The sequence below is a fragment of the Salvia hispanica genome, chromosome 1 (genome assembly GCF_029641045.1).
Source record: "Salvia hispanica isolate PSC_SH4W2 chromosome 1, Shi_PSC_v1, whole genome shotgun sequence".
Taxonomy (NCBI): domain Eukaryota; kingdom Viridiplantae; phylum Streptophyta; class Magnoliopsida; order Lamiales; family Lamiaceae; genus Salvia; species Salvia hispanica.
Genome location: NC_142692.1, coordinates 31158975 through 31171040, shown reverse-complemented (window position 1 = coordinate 31171040; position 12066 = coordinate 31158975). Strand labels below are relative to the sequence as shown.

Here is a 12066-nt window from a genome sequence, read left to right as displayed (position 1 = left end):
TATTGTACATATGTATTTTTAGTCCCTCCAAAAACGCCATAGAAGAGATAGGAAAGGGTGGAGGCGGGTTTGCTTGTAGAAAGAGGCGGGTAGGGTGGGATGATTTTATATAAATTATGAATAAATATGTGAAGGGTAATTCAGTCGGTTAATAAATGGTGGAAGAGAAATAATAATAAAAAAAATAATAAAAAAAAAGAATAAAAAATAAAAAATTTCTTATTCTGAAAAATACGCATGCTTCCATCCCAAAAAAAAAGGACCTCGAAATTAATGTCAAATTACGAAAGGTCAGCGAATATAACTCATTTTTCTGAAATCTCTCGGAAAATACAGTACGAAGAGAAGAAACAAAATCAAAAGGAAAAGAGTTGGTTAGAAAGATTCCGTGGGAGAAATATGAGCAACAAAATCCCGGAATCGGAGCCATCAACAAGCAGGAAGCGTCGGCGGAATGAAGAACCAGAGCCCCAATCCGAAAACGATGTTGTAAATTCACATTCTCTTTCGTTAGGTAGAGGAAAAACCGTTTTTATTCCACCCTTTACTGTTGAGGCTTGATTTTTCGTTTAGGATTTCTTTCCGAGGTCGGTAATTCTCACGTTGTTTGATTGTGATTTTTTTTTGGGGCGGCGTAAAGAGGACAATTTTGCATTCAGTGATACACTGATGGCGCTTCGGATGATGCGTGCTCAGTTCCCTCACATTCAAAAGGTAATGTTTTCAACTTTATTTTGTTATTGAACTAATTTAATTGGTCACAAAAAATTATTTACTTCATGTAATGGTAGATGATTCAAGAATTTTTTTGAAGATTGTGATGCTGAATTTTTAGTTGTTTTACTTATTTTGGGTTTATAGCTTTATATTCAACGTGTCAAAACACTTCTGTAAATCTCATTATGTTATATGATCTGATAATTAAAATTTATCAATTGCGATCTCGACTAAAAAAGACAGACTTTAGTACTAGAATGCCATATCTGTGCATTTTTCAGCTTAATTTGGTTCAGTGATCTTGCTACTGAAACATGCTAATATGTTGCTGTTGGTCGAATTCAGTGCTGCCAAAGACATTGTATTACTCCTACCAAATAGTATTACTTCCACTGCTTTCAGCCAATAACTCTGCGTGTCTTCAGGTTTCAGTTCCTCCTTTTGTCTTGCAGTCGCAGTTGTACAGCAGCATAAAAAATAGGACTGAAGTGGATAGGGAAATAGAGGTGAGGTGGTTTCTCCGGTAAGCATTAATGGTTTCTTTAGTTGTTTGTTTACTTAAACCGGAAGGAACTTTGTTTAACATGCATTATTGTCGATGCAAAAATCCTTCAGTGGTGTATTATTAATCCCCTGTTTAAACTAGTTAGTTCGAAATCATAATTTATGATCTGATACCCCCTTTCTTCTCCCTTCCTCAGAATATCAATGTATACACAAACATTGTTTCTCCGTTGATTTGCATTATTGTCTTTCCATAGTCACCTTGTGTGTGTCCATAAGTTTCCTCTAGTGATGGGAAAAAATGATGTTGTCTGTGATCAACTCTACCACTCTCCTGTCTTTCACTCTTCATTACTTTTTAAACTTGGTTTTTTCTATTCTTCTGCTTCATTGGAATCGTACTCCTTTTTCCCAATTGAACTAATTGTCTTATCTCTCATATTGTGCAGTCTCTTAAGAGGGAAAAAGTGGTTCGGATATTTAAGTTAAACACTGGACAGGATGATCATGCCATAATGTTTATAGATGACTACATCAGTCAGGTTGGTTCCATATATTTAAAGAAGCCAGCCAAGTCGTGATTCGTCGAACAGTCCTTTATGTGTAACTAATCATGCTTGTCTTAATCTTTTGTATTCCTTCTCTTTCTTTCTAAAGGTGGTTTGTTGAGTTGCATAGTGGCATGGATTAGCACCATGTAGTTTCACGTTTGAAAATTTATACTTAACACGTGAACAGCCTAAAAATTCCTGAAGCTAAGTTAGTTTTTCATTGGCTTTCCAAACCTGTGGTTACGGTTGATAGGTGCTCTCAGAATTTAATATTGAGAGGCTAAAATGCTTAGCCCCAACACTTATCTTTAGTATGTTGTTTATAATTGTTAGAAATGTCATGGGAAAATATAGCTTAAAACATCTGGACTCCTCTCTGTTTTCTAGTCCCTGCATTAGTTGCTTGTTCTGAAAGGTCCCATTGTTGGGTGTTTAAATCTGGTTTATTCTTATAAGTAGTGTTTATTTGTTGGAAAAAAAATGTATTATGTTTTGTTATAGCAACCGTATTATCAGGAGGACAATTTTTGCTTTTATTTTTTGTTGAAGTCCTTGCTCCTTGCTATCTATGTGTAACAGATGCCAAATAGTATGAATCCTAGTTCCCCTATTAAGGCCCTTATCCTTGAAATTTACATGTGAATCTTCCTCATGCTCAGAGATGATTAATTTAGGGTGTTCTTTGACCATGCACAGATTGAACGTGTTGTGAAAAGGATGGAAGAAAACAGCAAAAATGACCTTGTAGTTTTTGAGTGGTTCAAGATTCATGTCCTACAGTCCAAGCTTGAAACCAGCATTGGTCATCAAGAGCTGGTTTGTAATCTATTCCTCAATCAGTGTGTATAACTGCTTGGCCAAGCAGTTTATGCTAGTTACTTTATGAGTTTTCCTTGGATGATATGGGGACCTTGACTATGTTGTATTGATAACTGTGTGAATGCGACTTTACATATAAATCAATAGTAACTGCACTCTTTCCGAGTGGACCAATTTTATCTTGGCCTGCTTGATAGTCAATGTACAGTCTATCTATTCTAGCAGATCCAGCATTTGTTTGGCACTATATCTTGAACTGATAAATAGTTATAGTTTTTGACTCGTTATGCTAGTGCTCGAGGAATGCTGATTATTGGCTCCTGGGTTTCCCTTTTCGTCCCCACTCCTCAGTAGTTTACCAACGCCAGAACTCCGACCCTTCTTTCAAACTTATGTGATTCAAAAAAATTGACTATCCATGCTTAGAATCTTATCTGTATTTTGTTCAACAATATGTAATAAGTTATCGACTAAGGTGATATGGCTGACGCGGATCTTGGTTGCTTTGCAGTGGTCTTTTCTGTCGTTAGGGGGAAAGGTGAAAGAGGACCATATCTCTCATTTAATTAGTGCTGGGCTTCTTGTAAGTATAACTATATTTATTTTAATCTAACACTTGAATTTTACTTAATTGATTTCGAATCACTAAACCATGGTGCTTTAGACTTTTAGATGTGACATTTTGCTCTCATTTTCCGATTTGTTATATTGCTTTTTAACCATTGCAGTTTCCTTCTAGATTCGCCAACTTATTGATCAGAACATGTATTGGTTTTCAATTCCAAACATTGGCTCAGTACTCAAAGGTCTATCACAGGTAACAATGAGATGTTTCGATCTGTAAACAATTGATTCTCCAGTTTTTTTCTTTTTTGCGGGAAAGCTTCATTGATTAAGACAATACTGCAAGGGAGATTTTGCAGCTCATACTCCAAGACATGCTTTGCAAGAAATTTTTCTTGGAAAAACATTGACTTGTTGAATTAGGAAAGCAGCTCCTAGGCAGTTATTGAGAGATTAAATTCTATCCTGAATATCTAGTAAAAGTCGTTGCTCTAATTGTTAGATATTGGTGTTTGATTATTGCATTGCTCAAAATTTGATTTGAGTGTGATCACAACCTCATTCTTAGTACTGCTTCCGCTTCACCTATATCAGTGGGCTCTCAATTTATTTGTGAGGATTGAAGAAGTAATACAATGCACATAAGTATGACATAATACTGGTCTCATGCTTTTGGTTTATTCAACACTTTAGGGAAGGAAGGAGCTTATGTCTCTTCTAAGCCGAAGAAAATACAAGGAGATGATGATGGCTGCTTTGGAGGTTAAGCGCCTGAGATTTTCTCCTCTGGATATGAGATTTCATCTACGAGATCTAATAGGTTCGGGTCAGCTCAAAACCATTCAGACACCTAGCGGCTTGATTGTACGAGTTGCTAAAGATTAAACTATGGTAAGTAAAGTACCTTCTTTGAGTGCATCTAACAATTCATTTATAGAATGATCTGTTAGCTGCACTTCGTGTAATGTTTAGTCGAACGATGCACACGTTTCCCATTTCAGATGAAGATGATATTCGTTTTTCCTTAGCAGGTCACTGCGATTTTCTTGACGCCAAAGTTTGTTCCCTTAGCAGGTCACTGCAATTTTCGTAGCAGGACACCGCAAGATTGAAGCCTCTTGAAGATTGCTTCTTCTGAATCACTGGTAGATTTTTTTATTGGAAAACATGAGCTTCTTGATTTCTAATTATAGGCTGACTTTGGTGTATCATGAATTCTGTTTGTTATCAATCGAAATACTTCTGCTTGTGTAGTAAGAGACTACATGCTTAATACATCTATCCAATAAAACTATTTTATTATTGCCTCAATTTTCGTACGGATGTAAACACAATTTTTACAAATAATTTACATAAATCATCATACTCTAATTGCTTAAGCTGTCTTAGCTTAAAAGCTACTAGAAAAAGCAACTTTTTCTGCAAAATGATGAGTCAATTAACAAATGCAGGCTAGCTAGTATACTAGGAGTAGAAACAAGAGAAAAGAGAGAAGAAATCAAGAAATGAATTGTTTGAAAATCCTTGGATATTTTTCAAGACACTAAATTAGTGGGCACACCTTCTTTCATCCTCGTACACCATAACATCAAACAACACATCAATGTCAGGTTTCATCTCAGCCATTAGAACATCCATCTTCTCATATATCTCATCAAGCCGTGGATGAGCTTTATCCCCCACTACAAACATATGCACCTCAGCTTGGATCTCGATCCAGCTACACCCTGGTTCATTCTTCAGTCCACTATGTCTCATGATCCTCCTCATCTTCGCAACCTCGGTGCCGGCGCTGGCCTCCTAATCCCCGTCCCTCTTGACGTACTTCTCGTGATCCGACAGCGCCACATTGAAATCAAACGCCTCATTCCTCTCACTGAACCCGAGCCCTATGAAGGAGTGCTTCCCGCGCCCATCGATCCTTAGCACGAAGTAGCGCGAGGAATCGAGGACGGGCTCGACGGCATGTTGCATGCATGATCATTGAAGCTCCATCCATACATGCATGCAACATTACTATCGTGTGTTGTGGCGCGATAGGTGGCTAGTAGATATTAAATAAGCTGAGTTGCGTCTAATAAGAGCACATGTTTCATCCGAGTTGGCGTGCTGAGGTGGCGAGGCTGAGGTGGCAGAGTAAAGCACGAGACGCGTGAGGAATCGGGTATATAAGGGACCACCACCTTTATCCAAAGCATGTGGAGTCGTGTGATTGTTCATGATGCTGAGGTCGTGGATCTAGCATTGTTATCGTTCATTGTTATCGTTCATCTCTTACGTTCAATTCCTTCAATTTGTACTACACTCCTCTTTGATTACGTTGAATATAATTCCTACCGTTTGAATCGTTCCAGTTATTGAGTTTATCGTTGTTACTCTGTATTTGTTGAATTGTTGAGGTAGTTGCGATCGAAATTGGGAAGTCACGAGGAAAGATCGTAACAAGTGGTATCCAGAGCATTCGATCTCCGGACGTTGGGTCGGTGACGCGAAGCATGGAAATGGAGAGGAAAGTGATGGATCTGGTGGAGAATCTGGTAGAAAACGGGTGGGTGAATTGTTGGAGAAATCGACGAAGGATTAGAATGGGAAGCTTGATCTGTTGGAGAAATCAACGAAGGATCAGAGTGGGAAGCTTGATCAAATTACGAACGCAATTGCAGCGCTCAATTTACAGAATCTAAAGAACAAAGCTGCGGCGGAAAATGGAGAAGGTAGTAGTGGTGGAGGTTTGAGAGAAGGGAAGAATGATTGGAGATCTACACGCTATGAGTTCCCTAAGTTCGATGGAGCTGGATTTGAGGGATGGGTGTTGAGGGCGGAATACTTTTTTCAGGTGGCGAAGGTGCCGGAGGAGGAGAGGGTGAGAGTCGCGGCAGTGCATCTCGAAGGCAGAGCTATGCAATGGCACAGGGGATTCGAGAGTTTGCATGGTGATATGGCGTATGTGGATTGGACATGCTATATTTCATCCTTGGCAGCTCGATTTGGAGCTCAAGCTTACGAAGATCCTCTCTCAGATCTGCGGAATCTCAAGCAGAAGGGGACATTGCAGGATTATATGGATGCGTTTGATGAGTTGTTTCCGAGGGCTGGTATTAGAGAAGATCAGGCGTTGAGCTTCTTTTTGTCTGGGCTAGTTGATGAGCTACAGATGCCGGTGCGAATGTTTAGGCCAAAAGGATTAGCAAAGGCATATTCATTGGCTAAGTTACAAGAGCTGACCGTTAAGGCTCTCGGTGTTAAGCCTAAAGGAGTACCAAGTAGTGCATCATCGGGTAATAGCTATTACTCAAATAGTAAACCCATGGCAGTCACAACTACTAACAAGCCAGTGGGAAATTCAAGCAATTTTGGTGGAGGAAATAGGGATGGTAATCGTTTTGGGGGAATTAGAGCTAGTACACACTTATCTCCTAAGGAGTTGGATGAAAAAAGGGCTAAGAAGGAGTGTTTTTGGTGTACTGAAAAGTTCACTCCCGACCATAAATGTTCTAATAGGAAATCTTATGTGATACACTTGATAGAATTGGCAAAGCTAGCAAGGGGAGAGGAGTTGGAAGAGAAATGAGCATAGGCAGAGGAGAATGGAGATGAAGGAGTTGATCTGCAGTTATCATTGCATGCTTTGTGGGGAAAGGATGGGCCTCAAGTCATGAGGATCAGGGGAATATGTCAGAAAAGAGCTCTTAAGATACTAATTAACACAGTGAGCACCCATAATTTCTTGAGTTCTAAGATGGCTATGAAAATCAGTTGTGAGCTCACTCCAGTTCTAAAGCGGTTGAGGTGGCAAATGAGCAGATTTTGCAGTGTAATAAAAAATGCAGCAACCTAGAGTGGGAGATGAGATGCAGGGCTCATTGTTTCAAGCTGAAGTCTACATCATTAATCTGGAAATTTATGATCTTATATTAGGAGGAGAATGGCTGTCCACCTTGGGTGAGATTAAATGGAATTTCAGTAAGCTCAGTATGGTATTTGAAGTGGAGGGAGAAGAAATGAAGTTACAAGGAGAGTTGTGATCACTAAAAACTGAGCAGCTTCATTGCCTGCATATCTTAAATCAGTAGGAAGCAGATGGGGATGAAAGAAAAGACAATCAGTGGATGCCTTCTGTGGAAGAAAAAATTGGTAGCTGCTGTCAGGCCAGTGTGGAAGAATTATGGCCAAATCTCACTATGATCTTGGAGACAATGACGGATCCAGAAAGCAAAACTCGTGGGGTCGGATATGAATAAGAATTAATGATATATTATACTTAGTATATATATATGTATAATTAAAATATTTATCTTTAAATATAATATATTAAATAACTAGTATTTTTTTTTAAATATTACTACCAAATAGCACTATTGTTTATTACTCCCTCCGTCCCAGAAAGATTGTCCTAGTTCATTTTTTGTACTCGTTTTGCAAAAATAATAATAAATAGGTTTGGTTGAAAGAGAGTAAAATAAGAGAAAGAATAGTGTAGGTATGACTATTCTCTACATTATTTTCTCTTTTACTTTACTCTCTCTCTACTTTAACTATTTATTATTATTTTTGCAAAACGAGTGTGAAAAAGGAAATGGGACAATCTTTCTGGGACGGAGTACAAAATAGTCGATAAGTACAATATCTATATCTTAAAGTATAAGGAACATACCACACAAACAAATTTTTACATTTTTTATTTTTCAAAATATTTGTATCTATTATTATTAGTTGTATTTAAACTATAAATAAAATCAAAAGCAAATTACAGATAAAATTAATTAACAATAGTATCAAATAAAAGTTATTTTTATAATGTATACCGATTTTAGTGGTACCTAAACACGCATAACGCATATTAAATGAAGTATTAACAAATTTAAAATATAAAAATAACTAGGATTTAAAAATAAAATTTATTTGATCCACTTTACAAAATAAAGGTGTCTCTCTTCTTCTCCAAGAGCCACTTCCACGGTTCCACGCCATTCTTTTCCTAATTCTTTCTCCAAAACAAACTTTGTAGTTGCAAAATTCAAACTTTGTCACGTTATTCTTTCACCGTGTTTGTAGTAGTAATAGTATTCTCCATCTCTCTGTTTCTCTAATTATCCAAAAAAAAATTCATTTTTTAATTCTCTTTCGAGCCGGAGCTGCCGTGGGGTCGAAAGAGAAGCTACTGTGGGACGGTGAACTGACAAAATGAAATTTCCCAGCATCACCATGGACCGATGGTGGGGTCGGCCGACCCTGCTCGACCCCACCTCCGTCCGTCATTGCTTGGAGAAGTATAATGACCTTTTTGAAGAGCCAAGGAAGCTACCACCTCAGAGAGAGCAGGACCACAATATTGTTCTGAAGGAAGGGGCAGAAACAGTCAATATTAGGCCCTATAAGTATGCATCTTAGCAAAAGGATGTGATTGAGAAAATGATTGCAGAAATGTTAGAGGCAGGGGTTATAAGGCACAGTGAAAGCTCTTTTGCTAGTCCTATTGTCTTAATAAAAAAGGACTTATCTTGGAGGATGTGTGTTGACTACAGGGCTTTGAATGCCATTACAGTGAAGGACAAATATCCTATACCAGTTATTGAGGAACTGCTTGATGAGCTAGGAATGGCTGCATGGTTTTCTAAAATAGATTTGCGTTCTAGGTATTGGCAAGTCAGAATGAGGCCAGAGGATGTGCATAAAACAACCATTAAAACACACTCAGGTCATTGTGAATTCTTAGTTATGCCATTTGGCTTAACAAATGCTCCAGCTACTTTTCAAAATTTGATGAATACTGTCTTTAGAGAGCAGCTAAGGAAGTTTGTTTTGGTTTTCTTTGATGATATATTAATCTATAGTGCAAGTAAGGAGGAACATGAACAACATTTGACTGTGGTGATGGAAATTATGAGGGAACATTGCTTGCTGGCCAAGAGGTCTAAATGTAGTTTTGGATGTAAGAAGATTGAATATCTGGGGCATGTCATATCTGAGGAGGGAGTTGCCACTGATGAGGGAAAGATTGAGGCTGTTAAAAATTGGCCTCAGCCTAAAACGGCCAAACACATTAGGAGCTTCCTAGGCCTAACAGGGTACTACAGGAGATTTGTATACAATTATGGGTTGATGGCTAGACCTCTGATAGAAGTGATAAAAGGTGCAGTGTTCAAGTGGACAAAAGAAGCTCAGGAGGCCTTTGAGAAGTTGAAAAATGCCATGGTTACAGCTCCTGTGATGGCCTTGCCTGACTTTACCGAAGAGTTTGTGGTAGAAACAGATGCATCTGGGGTGGGAATTGGAGCAGTTCTGATGCAGGAAAAACACCCCATAGCCTTCATAAGTAAGTCACTATCCCCTAAATATCAAGCTATGTCTATGTATGAAAAAGAGTTACTGGCAATATTAATGGCTGTGAAAAAGTGGTATCATTATCTCCAGTGTAAGAAATTTGTTATACTCACTGATCATCAAAGCTTGAGGTATCTAGGGGAGCATAAATTAACAACTCCCACTCAGCAAGCCTGGATGACCAAGTTGATGCACTTTGACTATGAGATCAGATACACGAGAGGTGTGGAAAATTCTGCAGCTGATGCTTTATCCAGGGTACGGTACCTGAAGTGTTACATATGCTCTGACCTCTTATGTGGTTCCTCTTGAATTAATAGCCAATATTAAGGCTTCCTGGAATAAAGATTTGCAGATTCAACAAATATTAAAGGAGAAAAAGCAGGATGAAGCCTCACATCCTAAGTTCAGTTGGAATAAGGAGGAGTTAAGGAGGCATGGGAAGCTGGTAGTTGGGAATGACTTACAGCTTAAGGCTCAAATCCTGACCATTTTTCATGAATCTGCTCTGGCTGGCCACTCTGGAGTCTTGGGTACCTATAAAAGGATCTCTGCACTGTTGTATTGGCCAAAATTGATGAAGGAGGTGAGGGAGTTTGTAAGGCTTTGTGTTATCTGTCAAGTACAAGCCAGGTAATTCTTCTCCAGCTGGTTTACTGCAGCCCTTGCCCATGCCTACTGCTTTATTCACTGACCTAATCATGGACTTCATTGAGGCACTTCCAAAGTCTCAAGGAAAGGATACTATAAATCTATAATGGTGGTTGTTGATAGGCTGAGCAAATATGCCCATTTTATGGCATTATCTCACCCTTTTACTGCTAAAAAGGTGGCTGAGGTATTCTTAGATTCTATGTTTAAGCTTCATGGAATGCCTGTGAAAGTAGTGAGTGACAGAGGATCAATATTTGTGGGGTCTTTCTGGAGGGACTTCTTGACTATATTGGGTGTGGATCTTCTCTACTCTACTGCTCACCACCCTGAAACAGATGGCCAGTCCGAAGTGGTGAATAGATGCTAGCAATGCTACTTAAGGTGCACCATAGGGGAGAAGTCTCACTCTTGGGCACAGTGGTTAGGATTGGCTTAATACTGGTACAATACCTCTTTCCATTCCAGTATTAAAATGACCCATTTTGAGGCATTATACGGATATGCACCCCCACTACATGTTCCCTATCTACCCGGGGATTCTAATGTAGAGGCTGTAGATATTGCCCTCAGGGACAGAGAGAGAGGAGATGATAGACATCCTCAAAAGAAATATTTCTAAGGCTACTGACCGTATGAAGAAGTAGGTGGATAAGCATCGAAGTGATAAGGAGTATGTTATAGGAGATTGGGTGTGGTTGAAGTTGCAAGACTATAGGCAGAGATCCATAAGAGGACAGCATCACAAGTTCGAGCCTAAATATTTTGGTCCTTATCAAGTGGTGGACAAGATTGGTAAGGTTGCTTACAAGCTCAATCTGCCCTCCTCGACTACAATCCATGATGTATTCCATGTGTCCTTGTTGAAGCCCGGCACATAACCTACTGGACCAGTAGCCGATCTACCCAACATTTCTCATATCAATGATGTCGTGCCTCTAGCAATAGTGGAACAGAAAATGGTGAAAAGACACAATCAAGCAGATACAAAATGGCTAATTCATTGGGCAGGCAAGTCTCCGGCTGATGCCTCTTGGGAGTTTGCAAATGTTGTGAAGGAGCGATTCCCTTGGTTCCTTGAGGACAAGGAACCTTAAGGGGGAGGCTTTGTTGCATGCATGATCATTGAAGCTCCATCCATACATGCATGCAACATTACTATCGTGTGTTGTGGCGCGATAGGTGGCTAGTAGATATTAAATAAGCTGAGTTGCGTCTAATAAGAGCACATGTTTCATCCGAGTTGGCGTGCTGAGGTGGCGAGGCTGAGGTGGCAGAGTAAAGCACGAGACGCGTGAGGAATCGGGTATATAAGGGACCACCACCTTTATCCAAAGCATGTGGAGTCGTGTGATTGTTCATGATGCTGAGGTCGTGGATCTAGCATTGTTGTCGTTTATTGTTATCGTTCATCTCTTACGTTCAATTCCTTCAATTTGTACTACACTCCTCTTTGATTACGTTGAATATAATTCCTACCGTTTAAATCGTTCCAATTATTGAGTTTATCGTTGTTACTCTGTATTTGTTGAATTGTTGAGGTAGTTGCGATCGAAATTGGGAAGTCACGAGGTAAGATCGTAACAAGGCGGCATCGCGCTGGCCGGGATTGACGAAAAAGGCGGCGAAGAGGTCGCCGGAATTGGGGTCCTCGTGGCGGATCTCGCAGCGAACGTGGCAGGAGACGACGCGGAGGCGGCCAGACCAGATCTTGTCGGACTGGAGCCACTCGCCGCACTTGTAGCCGCCGCTGGTGGGGCGGGGAGGGATCTTGTAGACGTCGACTTCGCGGACGACGAGGGTGTGCTCGAAGGTCTACTGGTCGTCGTCGTACGACATCGTTTCGGAGCTCACTCAGAATTTGGGTTGGTTCGTCGGTTTCAGATGCAGGATTGATTTGTGTTTGTTGAAGAAGCTGAAGGTGGAGCTGTGAAAA

At 39.8% G+C, this 12066-nt stretch overlaps 1 protein-coding gene and 2 pseudogenes across 6 annotated transcripts; 2 read left to right on the top strand and 1 right to left on the bottom strand.

Annotated features, from left to right (window-relative positions):
* The first annotated feature begins 291 nt into the window (after positions 1-291).
* On the top strand, positions 292-4466 carry LOC125223536 (Serine/Threonine-kinase). Of its 6 annotated transcripts, none has more exons than XM_089067766.1 (9): positions 292-514; positions 641-714; positions 1170-1223; positions 1671-1763; positions 2469-2588; positions 3103-3174; positions 3331-3408; positions 3849-4046; positions 4230-4466. In XM_089067766.1, exons 1-8 carry the CDS (start codon positions 400-402, stop codon positions 4038-4040), a joined length of 798 nt encoding a protein of 265 aa, XP_088923892.1. In that variant the 5' UTR covers positions 292-399; the 3' UTR covers positions 4041-4046; positions 4230-4466. The 6 variants fall into 6 exon arrangements, with proteins under 6 accessions (XP_088923892.1, XP_047982683.1, XP_047982686.1 ...); XM_048126726.2 differs by having other exon boundaries at positions 1143-1223; positions 4184-4466; XM_048126725.2 differs by having other exon boundaries at positions 293-514; positions 1143-1223; positions 4227-4466.
* A 263-nt stretch (positions 4467-4729) lies between these two features.
* On the bottom strand, positions 4730-11992 carry LOC125223537 (uncharacterized protein At1g03900-like; annotated as a pseudogene).
* On the top strand, positions 5352-7228 carry LOC148933614 (uncharacterized; annotated as a pseudogene).
* Positions 11993-12066: the final 74 nt, after the last annotated feature.